Source organism: Amblyomma maculatum, chromosome 2 (assembly GCF_055883805.1).
Source record: "Amblyomma maculatum isolate TAMU_Amacu chromosome 2, ASM5588380v1, whole genome shotgun sequence".
Lineage (NCBI taxonomy): Eukaryota > Metazoa > Arthropoda > Arachnida > Ixodida > Ixodidae > Amblyomma > Amblyomma maculatum.
In genome coordinates, this window is record NC_139345.1 from 179,105,468 (window position 1) to 179,125,318 (window position 19,851).

The following is a 19,851-nucleotide window of genomic DNA, read 5'->3' on the forward strand; positions in this document are numbered from 1 at the left end:
TACCTCTGCGGCTGCTATCGTTTGTAGGGGGTGTTGGCGCGAAAGTGAAATTTTTCTAACCATTTTGTCTCGGTTCACTGAGAGGATCGGGAGATGCCATCAACAAGTGAAGCTTTGCAACGTTTTGGCTGTTTGTCTCTACGGCATCGCTATATAAGTTTTAAAGCAGCAGTATGTAAGTAAATTGCACCACGTTTATAACTTCTTTACCAACACGGTTGGATTGTGATGAACGCATAGTCTCAGCATGATGATTGGCAGTCAACTGGAAAGAACCTGGCACCAATTGGGGTGTATGTTGTCTTTTCGCGGGCAGAGATGCCCTCGAGCTCGTCAAACAGCGTGACCGGCAACGAGATGCGGAAGCTGGTGTCGGCCGTCTGGAGCCTCTTTTGGCTGGCCGTGCTGCTCTACCTGGCCTACTGGGTGGCCTTCATGTGCGCCTTCTGGTACATCGCCCTGCTCGCATTCGTGCCTTGCGTGCCGGCGCTCAAGCAGGTCGTGGACGCCCTGCACAGGGGCGTGCGCATGCCCTACGTCTGCTCGGAGAACATGATGCACGGAAGGAGTCTCAGCGACGGCATTCAGGTCATCCTCAGCTAAGAGCAAGGGAGCCTGCACTTTTATCCACCGACTCAAAATTCAGAAGTGAGAGCGAATTATTTTTCTTATTTCTAAACACGTCTTGCACGTGCAGAATAAGCAGTCACGATATCAGGGAACTGCGCACTGTGAAAAATCCGACACTGACCATGATACTTCTTAGAATTGCGATGAAATACATTAGACTGACCCTTAGGCTCCATCTTTAAAAGTATGATGCGATAGCGTTTCACGCACACGGACGATAATTTATAGCTTTGATCGTGTGCCGTCTGTGAAACCGACTAAGCCTAGCCACGAGTAGGGAAGGCAGAGAGCAGCGCACTTCGTCGCCTGGTGCGCCTGCGGGAGGCGCCGTTACCGAAGGCTCCGCATGGTGCAGGCATGCTACTGTTGCACGAGTATAGCCAGTCCTGATAACATTTGCTTTTTTCTAGTACAAAACCAAGGAAAGCTATTCTGCCTCACGGCTACGTCGCCGGCCACTCCGGTCTCGGCTACGGCTACCGACAACAACGCTGTCCGCTGACCATTGCCGCGCCGTCGGCAGGAGCCCTCGCAAATTTTAGTGAATGAATATTGCCATCAAGCATAATTTTGGCTACTGTGAGCTGCTGTGCTGCCCGTGCGTTAGAACTGGAATTACGCTGCCGAGCTGGTGTAGGCAACGGGTGAACTCAACTCCGGCGCCGACGGGACCACCTCTCGCGGCGAGGAGCGCACGCGCTGCAGGATACGCTCGCCGCCGCGCGGGCGTAAACCGCTGTAATTCGACTGTGGCGAAGATGCTGCTGCATCCTGTGTTAGCAAAGGCAGCCGAGTTTAAGCATTATTCGTTGGTTTTTCGATTCCACAGGCATGGACATATATATTTCTCCCCTGTATCCTGCTTGATAACTTACACTAGTCATTTGATTGCGGCTGTCTCGCTGCACGCGTTACCTTAGGCAGGATACAGCTCTTGTCGATTACCGGGGGATTTATGCTGTGAATGCAGCTGTATGCAACATCGATCTCAATTTCTTCCCAAACGTGGTTCAAGAATAGGGACGAAGCATTTTTTTTTCGTTACGAAGGCAATGAAGATGCCCACCCTACGTGTTATAAAACCGACGACACTCAGAGAAATGGCTAGCCTGGCAATACTTATTAATGTAGGTATTTTATTAATATAGGCGATCGCTTTAATATTACAAACTTTTTAGCGGAAAAAAAATCGTTCGGAACTTTTGCCTCGTTCTGCGTGTACCCTAAAAATATGTGTGTTTGCCGCAGTTCCCATTCGATAGCAAATATATGCTGATTTGAGAAAACGGCACACAGGGAAGACTGTCTGCTGCAGAACCAGATTTTACTCGCAGGATGCTATTGAGCGCCTCGTACGCACTCTAAATCAACAGCGGGCAAACTTTTGAGGCTCACCGGGACATTGCGAAAAAAAAAATGCTTTACGACAGCTTTCCCAATGGACATGTTTATTTCACCTTGCTTGAAAAAGCATAGCTATTTCATTTACTAATGGATGCGTATACAGATTGCCCCAAAGGATTATCACCCGTGCACTCTAAGGTGAAAATATATTCAGTGGTGGAGGTGTGTAAAGGAAACTTATTACATCCTTAGTTGCGCTGGAATGAGCTGTGCGCAAAATTGGGATATTTCGTTTGACCTCAGTCAGATGTGAATATTTGATTGCATCCTCCATTTGCATGCTATATTCTTTATCTACAACAATTCCGCCGATGAATGTTTTCTATGCCTGCATAAACACGCCAGACGTAGCTGCTTCGTAATAGAAATTTCATGTCTTGAATAAGTAGCACAACAGCCGCACCATGTTCACATTTTGTTAGCGTACTATACTTAAAATGGTCAAATGCAACTATGAATTTTAATTCATGAAGCCTCTGCTGAGCACAGGAGGAAAAACGCTGTCGAAATTGGGCGGATTTTAACTCACAAATTTGTCGTGGGCAGCGGGTACGAGTTCCATAGCTATCGTCGCAGCCAATCACCCCACGTGCAGAATGCAACACACTCTCGCTCTGTCCATCGCGCGTCATCGTATACATCAGTTTTAATCTGTGCGGAAAAGCTTTCGTCCGTACTACTCGACCAGTTTAACTTCGTTCAAATCTTACCGTTGTAGTCGTTCTTGCTGTCCTGCACTTAGCCTCAGGACATCGAGAGTATTGTGGTGTCGTGACAAAGTCCTAGAATTCTCGTGTATATAAATATGCTAATAAGCGGCAACTATAGCCGGCATCATATGACGCCAAGTATGCGGCGCAGCATCATTCCATTTTCTCACTGGGACTGTGCCGGAGCTTCCGAATGAGCAAAGGCACAGTTTAGGTTGCAATCAGAGACATTGTTTAGCAGAAATCACTGTTAAAATGCTGACAGACGATCATGTATAGAAAGTTCAGGTACCGCACCGCTGAGACATTGAAATTATGCCTCGCCGCCATATGTTAACTGATATATGCTATACGGCACTGGCCGTACTAGTAATGCGAGAACTCTCTAAAAGCAGCCAAAACTGTAAGCCTACTTAATACAGGGGTTTATTAAGAGGAAATGCGGCTGCGCGCTGGTCGTTGGAGGCGACCAATCTGCGCTGGTCGTAGGAGACGAGCGATCTACTATGTTTGCAGAGGAACCGGAAATCACCTCCTTCACGTTATATACGCGTCCTGCTTCAAAAAAGTGCGCCTCACTTTTAAATTGCTTGTGCAAACTAAAAGAACCGATAATTAAAACATCTAAGGCATAAATCATGGCTGGAATAGCCATTTGTTAGCGTGCTTTTTTTTTGCAATGTCTTCGATTTCGCGCAACGCTATCCAGCCTACTACGCAATACTCCTGCAATACTCTCATCGCAGCTCGCAGTGTGGCGCTGGCTTGCTAGGCGATCGCGGCGCCTCCTACCCAGTCGAAAAAAACTACAAAACTGTGTCAAAAATACGACAAAATATCCTGTAGTTCTGTCGTAACCATCAGATTTTTTTGTAGTTCTGTAGTACTTTTCTGTAGTTTTTTATTAGTATATTTCTGTTGTCAGTAGTTCTGTAGGACTTTTCTGTTGTAACTAAACAAATTTCTGATATTACTACAGAATGATCTGTTGTCACAACAGGTTCCCGTCAAAAACCGCACAGAAATTTTGTCGTAACATCAGAAAATGTTCTGTAGTTTTTTCGGACTGGGTAGCGAATGGCCGTTGCCTGTACCTACGGGTAACAGACGTAACAAGCTGACCAGCAGCATTGTCTCTTACGACAGAAAACTGTGCAATGAAGCTACAAATACTTGGTTGTGGTTGTTTTTTTTTCAGCGACACTACGTTAGAGTCAATGTGTTAACGATGGATCCGGAATGCGAGAGCGAGCATTTCAGCAAAGTTTCTAAAAAGTCATATATTTTCTACGCCTCCCCAGAGTGTAATACTTGACTGTGATGGTCTTCAAACACAAAGGAAGTGCATGACAAGCTTTGCACACCCTCGTAATTTGGTGTCTCTACCCCTTTATGGTGCAGGTTAGGTGTCCAAGTGTGACAGATACAGTCCCTTTCCTTTCCTGTGAAATCATATATTACTATTAATATTATTACTATTACTATTATTATTATTATTATTACTAATAGTAGTAGTAGTAGCAGCACCAGCAGTAGGTACTATTAGTAGTGGTATTAGTTGTAGTAGTAAGTAAAGTAAGTATCGGAAATGAAGAGACCACGTCAAGGCACTTAAGCCTCTCCTGTGAATGTGTCAAAGAAAAAGGACAAAAATAATTTTGAAACCGCTATTACCCAAGTGTGATATTTTTTTTGAAAAAGAAAATTCTCTAGATGACTGCAAAACCTCAAAATGAAATATTTCGACCAAGTAGTCTCATCCCCCCTGAATGTTTTCACACAATAGTGAGGCAATGGGGAAATTTGAACGCATAGCGCGGTTATAGTACCATCACACAGCCTTGCACCGCATGCATATCTCGGGAAGGCACGTGTTCTATAAATTGGGGGCCGAAGAAGCGTTATCGTTGCTTGACTTAATTATTAAATGAAAACTTGTCTGCGCTACATTGGATGTAGATTGCGTTTGGTCACGGCTTCAATTCCTAGAACGGCATCAGAATCCAATACTTTGGCCGAACACACACAGCGGAATATAAGAAGTCAAAGAGGATGCGTCATTTTCTCTAGCACCTTACCAACTGCACTACGCCAGGCTGTTAGCGATAAATAGCCGGCGTTAGTTGTATTCAGAACCCACGCATTTCTTGCTCGCCTGCCGTGTAAAATGAAATGGGCGCAGTTACCCTCTCTTCTTTAATCCACTCGATAAAAGGATCATTAAATCTCGCGCGGACAAGCTTACAGTAATAACACGGCAGCACCGCCTGAATTGTTGAGTTCATATCAGCTCTCATTAACAATTCTGTCTTATGTTACATTTCACTTGCTATCTGTATCAATTTGGTTGGGTCGAGCACCCGTTGGCAACTTTGTCTTGTGATAGGTTTCACTGGCTATCTTTATCAATATGGCTGGTTTGGGCTCACACGTAATTCACCCTCAAAATCATTTTTTAAAGATTGCGGCACTATTCAACCTGGTTTTTTGTTGTCGCGTAGCTTTTCTGTTCCGCTGTTTGGACACTAAAGATTTATATGACGATATTTGCAGAACCACTAAGCCTGCCAAGGCTCTCAAGACGCATCGGCGGCTCCTTCCGGCGGTTCGTCCGGACTTGAAGGAGCGCCTCTCTGAAGCCGTTATTCTGGTGGGATGTGGACTAGCACTATACGTGAATGTATTGCGGACATTAAAATTTTGCGCAATTCGCTGCCTGGCAGGCATTTATCATATTTGCATGTGCTACTTCTATGACATCCCAGTATGGCGATGATCCCTCCTCCAAGAAGGGAGGAGGTACGGCGAAGGGGGAACTAAACTGTCTGTTGCAATGATTGCGACTCTGGGCCGCGTCCTCCTGCACTCAATCGCCAATGAAGCCGCACAGGAACGCCGTCATAGCACACAAATGCAAGTAACTGTTTGAAGTGGTCATTCCTCGCGCGATACAAGCCACAGAAATCCCTTGCCTCATTAAGCTGTGTGGAACAAAGCCGAGAAATAAACGAGAAGCGAAAAAAAAAACGAACTGTGACGATGCTCTTGAAACGCCGCATACGATCCCGTGAAAAGATTGATGATTCATAGCTTAATTCATTGCAATCGTTTTTGTAGTAAAAACCACACTAGGTTAGTAGAATCGAGTTTCGTCGTCCCTGGTCTGAGGTCACAACTGCACGTGCGCCCTAATTTTGGCAGCCAGCTGCGCCGTTCCACTGATGTTCCACCGCTGCTCTGACTCGTGACGTCACGCACCTCGTTACGAAGCCTCAATACGCATCCGCAAACCGTTCGTGGGTTTACTCTATAGGTACGACGTGCTTGCCACAGAGAGGGAGGAGGAAAGTATCAGCATCCCAGCAGATACGCTTGCCAGTGCGGTGAAGAGAAGGGTAGTTTCGCATCCGCATGCGCGCGCCGCCGCGGAGAGCTGACCGAATGGAGCATGGAGGGGGCATCGCATGTGCAGGGCATGAAAGTGCCCAGTACAACGGTGAACTTTGATGCGTTCAAAGTAACGCTGGTTGTGTTCGATGCGACGCTGAGTCGCCCGCAGCTAAAATGTTCGGTTAAGCAGCGCTGAACCCCTCTTTCTTTCCACCGTGAGCTACATTCCTTAAGGCTTAAGAAGGTCTACGAGGATAACCAGTAGGCTAAAGTAATGAATCCACGTCCAACGCTGGCCTGAAGCATTCCATGGCCAGCCATTCTGGGAGCGGGCTAGTCATCATCATCATCAGCCTGATTATACCCACTGCAGGGCGAAGGCCTCTCCCATATTTCTCCACTTAAGCCGGTTCTGTTCTAGCTGCATCCACTTGACCCCTGCGAACTTCTTAATCTCATCCGCCCACCTAACTTTCTGCTGCCCCCTGCTACGCTTTCCTTCCCTTGGAATCCAGTTTGTTACCCTCAGCGACCATCGGTTATCCCCTCTTCTCACTACATGTCCTGCCCATGTCCATTTCTTCTTCTTAATTTCTACTAGAATGTCGGTAACTTGAGTTATTTCTCTGACCCACTCTGCACGCTTTCTATCTCAATGTTACCCCTACCATTTTTCGTTCCATTGCCCTCTGGGTTGTCCTCAACTTAAGTAGAACTCTCTTGGTTAGCCTCCATGTTTCAGCCCCATAGGTGAGTACAGGCAAGATGCAACTGTTGTATACTTTCCTCTTGAGCGATACCGGTAAGCTGCGGGCTAGTACTTAATGCCCAAACGTATACGCCATTTCGAAGTTTGGCGACGGCAAAATTTACACTGCACTCCTCGTCGATCGAAACTCTTAGCGACATTTGAGACCTGAGACCGTGCGGGACAAATTATATACAAATTATACAGTTATATACACCCTATGGTGTTTCGGTGTTTCTTCTTTAACCGACGTGGACCACCTTGCGACATGGACCTCATTTTGTTTTCTTTTTTTATCTTCTTTCGCTTTTTAAAAAGATTTTTTTTTATCTCGAGCTTCAGCTCCCTTTTATTTATCTTTAATTTCTTTTGAAGCCTGGCAAAGCTTTTGCTGGTCCGGGCTCCCTCCCCTTTTTTATGTTTTCTTTTCTCAGTTCGAGAGGACGAATAAAATGGTAAAATGATGTTTGCCTCTATGATGAGTGTGCCTCTACCTAAGATGAGTAAGACCAACTACCCCACTGTAAAGCTATGCTGAGGTATTGAACCGGGCCGCCAGCGACGACAGCTCGGGTAACACTGCCCGTCAAGACAGCGTTATCGTTGCATCAACGCCTTAGAGGTGCATCATTGGGGCAGCACAAGTACTAAATTCTTCCAAAGATTCGCAGGTCTCAAATGTCGCTGATAATATCGATTAGAGGTTTTTTAAAGCTTTTTCACCGCTACAAGCTCCGCAAAGTGAGGCTTTTGCATGTCCATTTCATGCTCGCGCATTACACCTCTCGATCTGCGTTCACTTGACGGTCTTTGCCGGCCTTGGCTTCAAAGCATTATTTTGCCTTGCCTCATTTGTTGTGCCAGGAGACGCCTTGGAGTTTAACAAATGCAGCTCATACTGCAACAACAAAAAAGAAGAATCAAATGTATTTCAGTTCAAGAATGCATACCTATCGACGTGCATTACACACGCAGCCGCTGTGTCAAAAGACAAATTCTGTACGGCATAAAGAGATTGAATACATCTTGTTTTATTCGAGGACTTAGGATGTTTTCTGTCCTACGGGGGGCTTCGTTTCTACAGACGAATTTCCGATTATGCTCTTTATCCATGGTGCGTAGTGTGCAGTGCTGGCAAACACGAACGGTGACGTCGGGAAATCACTGAGGCGGAACCATGAGAAGACGCCCACCACGTACCAGTCATCAGTGGTTAGCAGAAGCGGTGATCCAAAGTCATCCTGTGCAAACAAAACGTTACATAGACATAATTTACACATCTCTGCAACCCCGAAGTAGTACAAATTAAGTCCGGTATATGATCATATTAGGAAGCAATACTGCAGGCACCTTGCAACTGCATTTCTTTGTGAAGGCCCATTTACTATTGTGTTCCCTCAACCTCATGTGATTTTATAAGAGTACCAGTGATCAACTTGTATATATCGCGACAAAATCAAGAAGCCTCGATTCAGCCTTCTATGCACTCCTGCATAGTGTTAGGGGAAGTAAGGCCTTAGCAATTAAATCAGAAAGCTGCAGTTTTGCTGCAGCTGTACCTGTAGCCTGTTCTCTCCTTTACATGCTCCTGGTAAAAGATGGTAGGCTGAGGCAGGAAGAAGCCAAACGCGGACAGGCTCAGCAGTGTCGAGGTTGTATATTACCTCGATGCGCACGAGCGACGAAAGCGAACAGCGAAGAGCTAGACTTTCACCACTGACAGGTTTGCTACATTTGTTTTTAACTTTCGCAATACCAAATAGATACCTGCATGTGGTAATTTCCGTGCGGTAAATGGCGTCGCATAGAGTTGGGAGAAAAACTCTGGCTCCTACATGCAGCTAAAAGAAAGAAAATGAGAAAGAGAAATAAATTTTTATTGTCTATTGTTGTGAAGTCCAAGTGCGGGCCAAGCGCAGCCCGTGCGTGTCGGTTCAGAACATCAAAGACAGCCGTGATGGTCGCGGTGCTTGTGCACTGGTGGGTTGTCTACCTGGCGCTTTATTTTAGACAACATTCATTCAAAGCAATATCCATGTTAACTTTAGCGTTGGTGTGGTCATAAGATGCAAGGTAGGAGGAGAAGGAAAAAGACTCCGCTTAGACAATAGCGAGAGTCCTCTGTGTTTGGTGGGGTGCCGGCTTCGAAAGCGTCCGGAATTTGGCGCGTCGTCGTCGCTTATACATAGCGCCCTGAGGTAGGCGCAGATAACCGTAGATTGAAGCGCTGAATCGATCCCACTATGCATGGTTAACAACGCAGAGAACGTACTCTTCTTTCATTCAGCCGCCAAAAGAGAAGTTCAGAGGAGTTCTGAAATCTCATGAAAAATATCTGGGTGTTCTGAAGTGCTGTCCTTCGGCACTGAGATGCATCCCATTAGGTAGGAACGCTGAACATTTAAAGAAGCTGTGCACATTGACTCGCTTAGTAGCGCTAACGTGGGATTCCGTCCAAGCATTCCGTGCGGACGCGCTTCCACTGAGGCAGCCTGCATTTGGCCGCACGCTAGGTGTGTTCAGAATTACTGAAGACTTCACGATGGACTGTATCATGGCGCATCTGCGCTGCGAGCCAGCTGAAATCACAGACACACCCATGCTCGGCAAGACCAATTTGCTACTTCTGACCTTTGCATCAGATACATTACCTTCTCGAATAGTATTCGACTACGATATTACACGAGTTCGTGAATACCGCCCGCGCACTGTCGCATGTTATAACTATCACCGCATCGGCAATGTAGTCAAATATTACTCGCTTCCCGCCATTTGTCGGGATGTGGTAAGAACCCGACCCAATGGACTCCGGCTGCAAACCGTTCTCTCATTGCGTAGCCTGCGGAGCTTCCACGGAAATAGCACTGAGTGACCATTGCCCGGCTCGTGCTTATACAAAGACTGTCAACAAATTTCCCAACGTGGAGTCGGATGATTCGAGTACACATCAGCTGACATCCTCACATGCTCCCTTCAAACATGTACCATATGCTAAAAAGATCTCTTCTCCAGGTTTAGCCCAGGTCATTGAGAGCCTCAGAGCAGAAATATCGGAACTACGCCGCGAAAATCAGCGTCTCTGATATGATAATGCTGAACAACATAAACGTCACCTGATCTTGCTCCCAGACTGCGCAACGCAGCCTCTAACAGAAGGGCCGCAAAAGCTGCTCGCCTGCCTGCCGACCGAAACCGGTTATGATGTCTGACTCGATCTACACCCACATGCCTGGCTAACACGGCAGCAACGTTCCCAGGAGACACAGAAGCTGGAAGAAACTCTCCGAAAGGAGGTTGACGCAACTCTTACTGCTACCCTCACTTCCGTTTAGAGCTATCTGCAGAATATTCCTGGGGAGTTTCAACGTATCACGATCACAGACGATAGTAAATGCCGTAAATATGTGCCACTTTCATGAGCACTCAGGCTGATGGGATTCAATGGAACTGCAGAAGCTTCAATCAGGACTGTCCTGCCCTTTATTTCTTTGTGTCCCAGCACCGTCCTCTTTTCATACTTCTTCAAGAAACGCGCAGACCTTGTTACCTTCATGGTTACTCCAATTACCAGACACCTACTATCCACCATAAAACGGCTGTTTAAATGGACAGGCGGCCGTCTTAATCCCTAAAGATTATACTTCACTTAACCTGTCGCTCAAACCCTCTGCTCTTTCACTCTGGAGATTGTTGCAGCAAAAAAAAAAATATCCCTGGTCAAAAACGTTTTGTCGTTGCATCTCGCGGTAAGGTAAAGCCACGGAAGAACCCTGTACCTAGCTTCCTGACCTCGAAAACGTGCCGAACACCAATGTGATTTTTTATTGGCGGGGATTTCAATCCACATCATGCAGCCTGGCGCTCATTTCAACCAAATCAACGTGGTAAACTTCTATATGACGCCCTCGATCAAACTCTTCTTACCCTCTGCAACGAACCTAACAGAATGACCCGTATCGGCCTCCATCCCTCTCAAGCGGGAAGCACAATGGATCTTGCATTCTCATAGCCGCTCCTTCTTCGGCGCTAGAAAGTCCTTTCTAATTCGTATAGCTGTGATAACTTGCCCATTTTGCTCCCTCTCAATCGCAAACGCCTTCGTGTTTGGACAGCACGTACGTTTCCCACATGGGACAAGTTCCGGGCCAATAGTGCTACCCCCTTCTCAAATATTGACGCCCTCCTGTCTGTTCTCCGAGAGGCCCGCACCAAAACTCGCGAATAAATCCCGTCTGACTACTCCACAGTTGGCATGGATGCTCCCCCGGCTAATCTTTGGCGTCGTGCAGATCATCACAAGCAACGCCTTCGAACTCGCGTAAAACGTCACAAGGATCTCGTACTTCGGCGATAATTCAAGCTTATCCGGGAATACGTGTTTCACCTGCAAATTAAGGCTTGGCACGCTACATGCAACCATCTTGGACAAGTGCAAGGCCTGTCATACCTTTGGCGCATCTTTCGTGGCCTAAATGGCAAGGCATGTGGGGCCCCACCTCTCGCTGAGCTGCTCTTCAATGGCAAGCTAGCTGATGTTGAAGATGAAGTTATACGCACCTTTTTCCCATATGTGGATCGGGAGCTTCCGGACGTGCAAACTGGGTTTCGCAAAGGTAGAGGAACTAGAGACCAGATTGCCAACCTTCGCTGGATCATGGAAAAAGCAAGAGAGTTCCAGAAACGCATATACTTCTGCTTTATTTATTATGCGAAAGCATTTAACTGCGCAGATCACAGCAGATTGTGGCAAGCTTTCCAAGAGATGGGAGTTCCAATTCACCTCATCTGTCTCCTCAGGAACCTGTATGAAGGGCAAGAGGCCACAGTCAGAACTGGACATGGTCTTACTGATTGGTTTACGATTGAGAAAGGAGTGAGACAAGGCTGCATACTGTCACCCTGCCTATTTAACCTATATGCTGAGTGCATCATGAGGAAGACCGGTCTGGACGAGTCTTCAGCTGGAGTGAAGATTGCGGGGAAACATATCAACAACTTTGGATATGCGCATGATACCACGTTAATGGCAAAAAGTGAAGTGGAACTCAAGAGACTTCTCATGCGCGTACAAGAAGAGAGTGAGAAGTTTGGGCTTAAGCTGAACATTAAAAAGACAAAGATCATGGCGTCTTGCCTTATCAAGTTCTGGAGCATCAAGGAACAAGAAGTGGAAGCTGTGACAGATTTTCTCTTCTTGGGCTCCAAGATTACCCCGGAAGGAGACTGCAGCCATGAAATTAGGAGACGCCTGCTTCTGGGAAAGAGAGCCATGGCTAGCCTTGACCGCATAGTAAAAAGCAGAGACGTTACACTGCCAACCAAGATCCGTATAACTCGTGCTATGGTCTTTCCAGTTGTGATGTATGGATGCGAAAGTTGGACTGTGAAGAAGGCTGACCGCTGAAGAATTGACGCGTTTGAATTGTGGTGCTGGCGGAGGCTCTTGAGAGTTCCTTGGACGGCCAGAAGATCATATCAGTCGATATTGTCGACCATAAACCCTGACTGCTCCATGGACGGTCAAATTCTAAAGTTAAAGCTCAGCTACTTTGGTCATCTGATGAGAAGAGAGGAGTCGCTGGAGAAAGATTTGATGTTGGGAAAGGTTGAGGGTCACCGAAGAAGGGGTAGGCGGCAAACGTGATGGTTAGATGGCATCCTCGAGACGCTACAGTTGAAGTTATAGGATGTTAAGAAGATAGTGAGAGACCGGAAAGCGTGGCGTGATATTGTCCATAGGGTCACGGAGAGTCGGACACGAATGAACGACTGAACTGAACTGATCTTTTCCCATATACCTGCCCAACGTCACTACCGGCAGTTTCCACTTACGCAGTCAGAAACCCTGATCCAGACCTCGATCACCCATTCTCTAAAGCGAAACTGCAAACAACCCTTGGAAAAGGCTGAGCTCGCGCTACACACGGGCAAAACAATATCAGCTGGCAGGAACATCGTAATCTCGACTCGGCAGCCCAGGATGCCCTCCTTGACATAATTCTTACTAGGAGACCGGAACGGTACCGGATGACCTCAAAATTTCTTTTTTCTCCCTATCCCTAAACCTAACAAAAAACCCCGGCTTCCTAGTAATCTGCGTCCATTCACTCTGACTTCACATCTCTGCAAAGTCATCAAGAGCATACCCGAATTAGTCACTACATCGAATACGTAAATCCTGGATTTCATTAGGACCAAGCCGGCTTCCGCTCTATGCTCGGGACTCATGACTGTCTTTGGTTTTTGCGAAAAGTTCTGAATAGGGCTCATCGTAAATCACTGAATGAATACATCTTGGCAGTCGATATTCACTGGGCCTTTGACAATGTTCGCTTTGAGGTTATCCTGGCGAAACTCGCCAAACGCTTTCCTAGTACTCGTGCCCAAATCTGGATCAGCAATGTTTGGCATCTAGACCCATTGAGCTGCATAGCAAAGTTCCGCGATGGGTGCCAAAAACCTAATAAATGGGTAGGTGTGTGCCTCAGTGCTCCATTCTTGGACTCATACTGTTTACTTGGCCATGACAAGCGTCGGCGAGAATCTGGAAATCCGCACAAACGCAAGATTCGCTTAAATGCCGATTATATTACGGTCTGGTCTGAGGGAGCGGATTACGTCGGCAAATACTATATGCAGACTAAACTTCAGGCAGCTCTTATTTGCCTTGAAGTTACTCTAGTCCAAACTGGCCTCGAACCCGCTCCACATAAAATAGAACTGATTAATATAGATGGAAAACACAAAACCAACCCCCGTATGCTGATTCATCTTCATATCGCAGGCAACACCATCACTTCCTGAAATGGGCAAACGCGCATCCTTGGCCTGCCCATTGCGAGCTGCAACAGCCCCCCAAAATAGGTCCATCAGCTACAGCGCCTTTGGCCAGCACTATATACTCCACACTATTTGTCGCCTGCCCAACCGGTAAGGCGGTGCACGGCAACATGCCTGCTGTGCGTTGGCCCGAGCAGCGGCACTCGGAAGAGCCCTATATGGGACACCCGTCCTCCAACTGTCGAAGTCTGATTTTGCTAAAGTCGAGCGCCTTCATCGCACAATGCTACGCACTATTACCGGTACCTTAGTACACTCCTATAGCTCAACTTGAGCTTTAACAAAACTGAATACTGGGCGAGTTAGTGGGGGTTAGGCATTTTGCACAGCGCGAAAAACTACGACCGGAGAAGAAACACACACAGACAAATCAAGCGCTGACCAACAACTTCTGGAGCCCAACTAACTAGAAATGAATTTCAACAAAACAATACTGGGCGAGTTGTTGGCAGTTAAGCATTTTCGCGCTGTAGAAATGATCAACTTGAGCGTTTCGCTGCTCGTCTACCACTATCTACCACCGTTTTCGAGTCACAGACGCGTCATCGAATACGTGACCTGGGATCAACAGCGCAACGACAACACACCACCATATATGCATCTCTTCCCCCTTGGGAGATGTCAGTGGTCACATGCCTCCGTCACTGACCTATACATCCCGATTTTGTCACTCTTTGGTAGCTCCTCGCAGCCTATCACCGACAAGCGCGAATCCTTTACAGGATTGATATGTACACTGACGCTGCGATCACTAACGAATTCCCTCCCTGGCGTTAGTATGCGATGACAACCCTTCCCTCTTAGACACTGATATCTTGCACCTACCTCAACGTACCCTTCTTCCTGCAGAGCTCGTAATCTGGGGAGCCTTGGCAGGAGTGCCTTGCACCAGAACTAATTAAGTATGTATTCTTACTGATTCATATGAAGCCTACAAAGAGATCTCTACACCGGTTTCGCAAGATGCAACTGCTACGGCCATACAACGCCTCCTCAAATCCGACAAACTGGCGAACAGAACTGTCGTCATTCAGAGGACCTCAGGCCACACGATCGAATCAGGGGGCAAAGCGGCGGACACGCCGCGGCTGTCAGTTGGCAGGTGGGAAGTCCACGTTTACTTCCCCACCCCCTTGCGTCTTCCTTACTCGGCCTAGGCGGGCAACACACCCTTTTTTAGCCCTTATGCACTAACACGGAGCAGTATTCGTAGCTTCAGTCAGCATCGCATGCAGGTGGCCACATTGGACTCACCGTTTACTCTTAGGACCAATCTCACCCGATGTCACAAAGTCTTCTCGAATAAGCTGATCGCCCACGCCGCTTACACGCCCCGTATTATGGCCCGCTGGCGTCAGTGCAGCAGTACACAGAGGAAATGATTACGTGCCCCGATTGCACGACTCTAACGCGCGGCGGCATATCGCTTCTATTCTGGGATTACCGTACTTTTCCTACTGGACGCTCCGAGATCGAACCCTGCCGCCTGAACTACCATCCCCTTCTGGCAACGGACTATAACACGCAAATATTATTTACCAAGTATGGCTTCCTTAGTGGCCCGGTCAGAGCAATGTGATATGAGTGACCACGGCATGTGCCAATACTGCAGATTCTGCCTACTCCCCGTTACCCCCATTGATGACCATGGGCCTCCGTAATGAATAAAGGACTTTCAACTAAACTGAACTCACGTTAGTTAAAACAATTTGATATAGCTAATCTTTATATTTTAATTCCAGCCAGTAAGCTGCGTTGATTGAGGTGGCGCAGACTGAACCGCGTGGGCTCAGGCATGGTTTCCATACGCGTCGATATAAAACACAAAACGTGGGCAGAAGTCCTTCGCTATGTGACCGGCGCCCGCAACACAGCCGCGCAAGAAAAAAATGCACTTGTCCACTTCCACCTTATTTACAGCCGAGTAGCAACGAAGATGCTCGACATGATGCTAGTGAATTTGGCTACCCTAGCTTATACACTAACACTTACACCTCCCTGGAACGGGCCGAAGCGGCTTGTCACTGGCCTAGTTGCGCAAGCAGGACAAACTCCGGGATGGCGACGGCTAGAATCGCCGCAGTCGTGACACCCATAACGTAGTCCCTGGCGACCGTGTGTGGGTGTGGTTCCCATTTGGCGACGCGGACAATGCGGGGAACTCCTCCGATACTACTTCGGACCGTATCGAATGCTCAGTCCATAGGGCGACAATAACTATAAGGTCGTTCTCGGTGTATTTCACGAGTCCCAATGGTCTGCACACCCTAAAGTGGTTTGTGGATGCATGGATAGAACTCTTTGTTAAGTACCAAAAGGCTATTTTAGAGCCGTGATGAGTGGATTTTCTAGTCCGACAGTCAATTGGCCTTCAGTGTACCAGTCTTGTGAACAGTCTAGCTTTGTGCTGATACCGACGTTCGCTGTCTTCACCCTGCTGCTCTCCTCGTCGGTTGTACCAAACCATGACTGAGGTACTGAACGATGCGTGGAATCTATTGTGCCAGTAGCGTAAGTCAGAACTTTATTAGTAACGTACTGTAAGGTGTACAGATGTACAAACAGTACGCATATCCATGAACATATCGTTGCTGTGTAGAGCAGTGCTACGATGCTCGGCTGCTGTGTCCAAGGATGCGGGATCGAATCACGGCTGGGGCAGCCGTTTTTCGGTGGAGACGAAAAAAGCAAGGCTCCTGTGAGCTGTGCTGTGAGTGCGCCTTAAAGAGCCCTGGTTGCACGAAATTTCCGGGGCCTCCCTCTACGGCGTCTCTAATAGCCTGAGACGCTTTGGCACGTTAAACCTCATAACCAAACCAAATAACTGACATGAATTCTGACATTGTCTCATTTGCACACTTAAACAGTCAAAGGTGCATGTCTCTGCCGAATTTCTATTGTTGCGGGTTATTGGAAGTTTTTTTATCCTCTATTGTAATTTATTTCTTGCAGCTTCTTGACGGAACTTAACTGAAGAGCTCTTCGGATCGGGGCACGAAATGCTTTCTTTCAGTACATTATGTCCCGAGACAGATATTCCAGCATATATGTATTGTACTATTATGGTCGCTTATATTAAAACCTGCTGCGCAACTCTTCCGTGCGTTTGCAAGGCTTTGTTTGCTTTTGTGCGTACGCAGCGATACCACCCGTTCAATATCGCAGCTTTCGTTTTAAAGACCTTAGGGTGTGGCGTTCTAATCATAAATAGCGCTGAGTACTGTGGTGCCGATAAGCCTCCTGGCTGATACCAGCACCTTATGTTTTTTGTAGAAGGTTTCTAGCACATGCACATGTGCAGAAAAAAAGAAACGAGAGTAATAACATTGTCTATACAACACAAGATGTTTCACTTTTTCCTTGGAGGACCCAGTAGTTACAGGTTGTGAAATATAAATTAACGGCACAATTTTAGCTGGAAATTGGTTTTAACCTCATTTTTTCAGTTATGGGGTGTAAAAAGCAGCTAATTAATCCCATATTTTGCTCGAGCACGAAAGGGCACTGAATAAAACCAAGCACATTCACTAAATTCCGCGTGGCTGCTCACGTATGGGACCCAGAATACAATGTTTTCCTGCAGTGACCAACTACCTCACCAACTAACCCCGGTGATGGGTTTAAAGTAGGTTCTAGTTGTATGTTTACGAAATTAGTGCAGGGTGCAAGTTCCGGCTGAAGAGACGACTTATCAAAGCCGGCCAAATAAGGGACATGGCTATGAGAAAGAGGACTAAGAGAAGCAGATATGATTTTAAACAAAGTACTTCAAGCATCCTACAGTCTGCTGAGAAATAAAACATGCCTGTCTCTAAATCAGGGTCAGTACTAGCATGGATTTCTTTGGCGCAATTGTTAAGCGTTTACTGAATCGAAGGGGGGCGCAGATCTACCTCTCGATCATATGGGAAGCGAAGGTGGTTTTTTTGAAACGTGGCTCTTCCTTCACTCGATCTCTCATACCTCCTCACGCAGCAGTTCTGGCGAGGTCTGTACCGTGGTGGGACGCGAGTGGCCGATTAGTTGGGATGGCACATAAGATTTCTTTTTGCCTCCCGCATGAGCTTCTTTGTGTTGGAGTTATTAGCACATAACCTGCTCAGGCTGTATTGAGGGAAAGACAATGGTAACGAGCTTCATTCGTACGTAAATGTGGCTACCGGTTTATGACATGACGTAGAGATTAAAACATTTACTTTCTTTACAAACCTGTAAACAAAGGACAAATCTGGGAGTACATTTGCTGCTAAGAGTAATTTCAGCGGTCATTGATGTACCGGCTTGAAAAGAGGACGAGATGCATTGTTGTCGTTCACTGAAGCTTTGTGCTCGGGAATATGTTATGCGCTAGGTGAGGCCTTATTTCCTATATGCCGCAAAATGCAGAATCTCACCAGATGCGGCTGGCCGTCCTTTGCGGTAGCGCAGATCTGCCCCTTGAGATCGGCAGACGGGTAGGCTTCCCTGCACCGCTCCTCACTGCGCAAGCGGAGGGTGACCCGCTGAAGGTGGTCGCTGTGATTCAACCGAGCCTCCTCTGCACTCAGAAATAGAACATGTTTTTGTGTGAAGTTTTGACTGAGTTAAGCTTTCCAGGCACCTTTTGAGTTTATTGAAGGAGACATAGCTAGCTTTTTTTATGCATTCGCACCTTAGTTCTGGGCGACACTTCGACAAGAATGAACGCTTGCACTTTGTTCCTTCGTTTACTTTCGCTACCTAATGCGCGCTGAATAAAAATCTCACATAATAAACCGACTTCACTCAAGTTTTCTTGCCGCTGACACGGCTTCTCTGCTTTACTGTTTTCGCACGATCTCTTCTCCAGACCCTGATATGAGCGCAGCCTTAAATATTCTATACCAGATATGAAGTTATCATAATAGGAAGTAATAGAGGCAATAATTATGGCAATATGGATGAGAGTAATGCTTGCCGCGGTTAGGAATGACATTAATTCCCTTAAAATAGTTACGGATGATTTGAAGATGGCGGCGCTTGCTGTTTACTAGCACACAGAAACAATAAACAATGAAACAATCTAAAATATTCGTGTTATACCATTATTATCGTCCCTTGCTCTTGTATCAGATCGTACACATATTTGGAGGGAACCAGTTGGTTTTGTGCGGATGGCATGTTCTCGTATATTAGCTTCTAATTTGTTCGAGGCCATTATATACAGAATACATTTGAGAACTATGTGCGCGTAATGTATTAAACGATGCAATGACATATTTATGTGGACTTAGTTTTTGGACGTGTCGAAGGTTTTTGACATTGGTAATCGACTTGTGCTGCCAAACAAGCTTCATAATTATGGCTTCAGAGAATCATGTTATTTTCTTCTTGTACGCTACGTGTCTAGCCGTTCGTAGCACTGCTTAATGCATATCTAAATGGTTTGAGTTGTTCATACAATCATTGCTGTTAATGCCACTATGCCGATGGTACATTCTTAGTGCGTAAGCACGGACATGATCATATAGCTTTGTTATAATATGTGCTAAGTGATCGCGAACTGGTCTAGGAATAGTTCAGCAAAAAACTAATCATAGTTAACAATAAATAGAATGTTCAGAGAGCTTTCATAGCCGTTTCAAGCCAATTCCACATTATGTATCAATTTCTCTGCATATACATATTGCACTAAATGCTAATACTCAGCGATGAAACCTGAATAATCTGTAAAATATGTATGTGCATGGTTTCGCTTCGATATGCCTTCCAATATGTATGCATGTGCGTTGTGGGCGTCCCCACTTCAAAAAGCTGAACGTTTACGAAATGGCGTTAAGTCTATTTGCCGTACATGCATCTCTCTCTCTCTCTCTGTGCACGTGTAAGCAAATAAGTTATTTACATAACTCATATTGTGTTACGCTAGGGTATTTGTGAGTGCTGCTTTTAACAAAATATAATTAAAGACATCATTCTGCAGTAAATATGCCATCGGCGTTGTTAATGACAAATACGGGCATGGCTCTGGCTGGTGGTATAGTGGCAGCTGACATGGCGGGCACACATTGGTCGTAGGGTAGTGTGACCTCATGACACCACGTGACAAAGCTAACTCAGGCTTATCGCTGTGACGTAGAGGGCAATCAAAATCTACAGGACCCATGAATT

General features: G+C 46.4%; 2 protein-coding genes across 4 annotated transcripts in view; one reads left to right on the top strand and one right to left on the bottom strand.

The window, feature by feature from the left end:
* The window catches only part of LOC146200520 (melatonin receptor type 1C-like), a 153,683-nt gene that overhangs the window by 111,063 nt on the left and 22,769 nt on the right, over positions 1-19,851 (top strand). For 2 of the 3 annotated variants that reach the window (XM_084595548.1, XM_084595546.1), the window contains exons 5-6: positions 317-648; positions 5,298-5,553. In XM_084595548.1, the coding sequence (XP_084451674.1) occupies positions 317-603 (287 nt within the window). In that variant the 3' untranslated portion in view covers positions 604-648; positions 5,298-5,553. Of the gene's footprint in view, positions 1-316; positions 649-5,297; positions 5,554-19,851 lie in introns of those variants that run through there. The other variant, XM_084595547.1, reaches the window with a different exon arrangement.
* The window catches only part of LOC146200521 (chymotrypsinogen B-like), a 65,273-nt gene continuing 53,347 nt past the window's right edge, over positions 7,926-19,851 (bottom strand). Inside the window, exons 5-6 of the mRNA XM_084592387.1 lie at positions 18,117-18,259; positions 7,926-8,123 (exon numbers count right to left, since the gene is read on the bottom strand). Coding sequence (XP_084448513.1) covers positions 7,926-8,123; positions 18,117-18,259 — 341 coding nt within the window. The remainder of the gene's footprint in view (positions 8,124-18,116; positions 18,260-19,851) is intronic.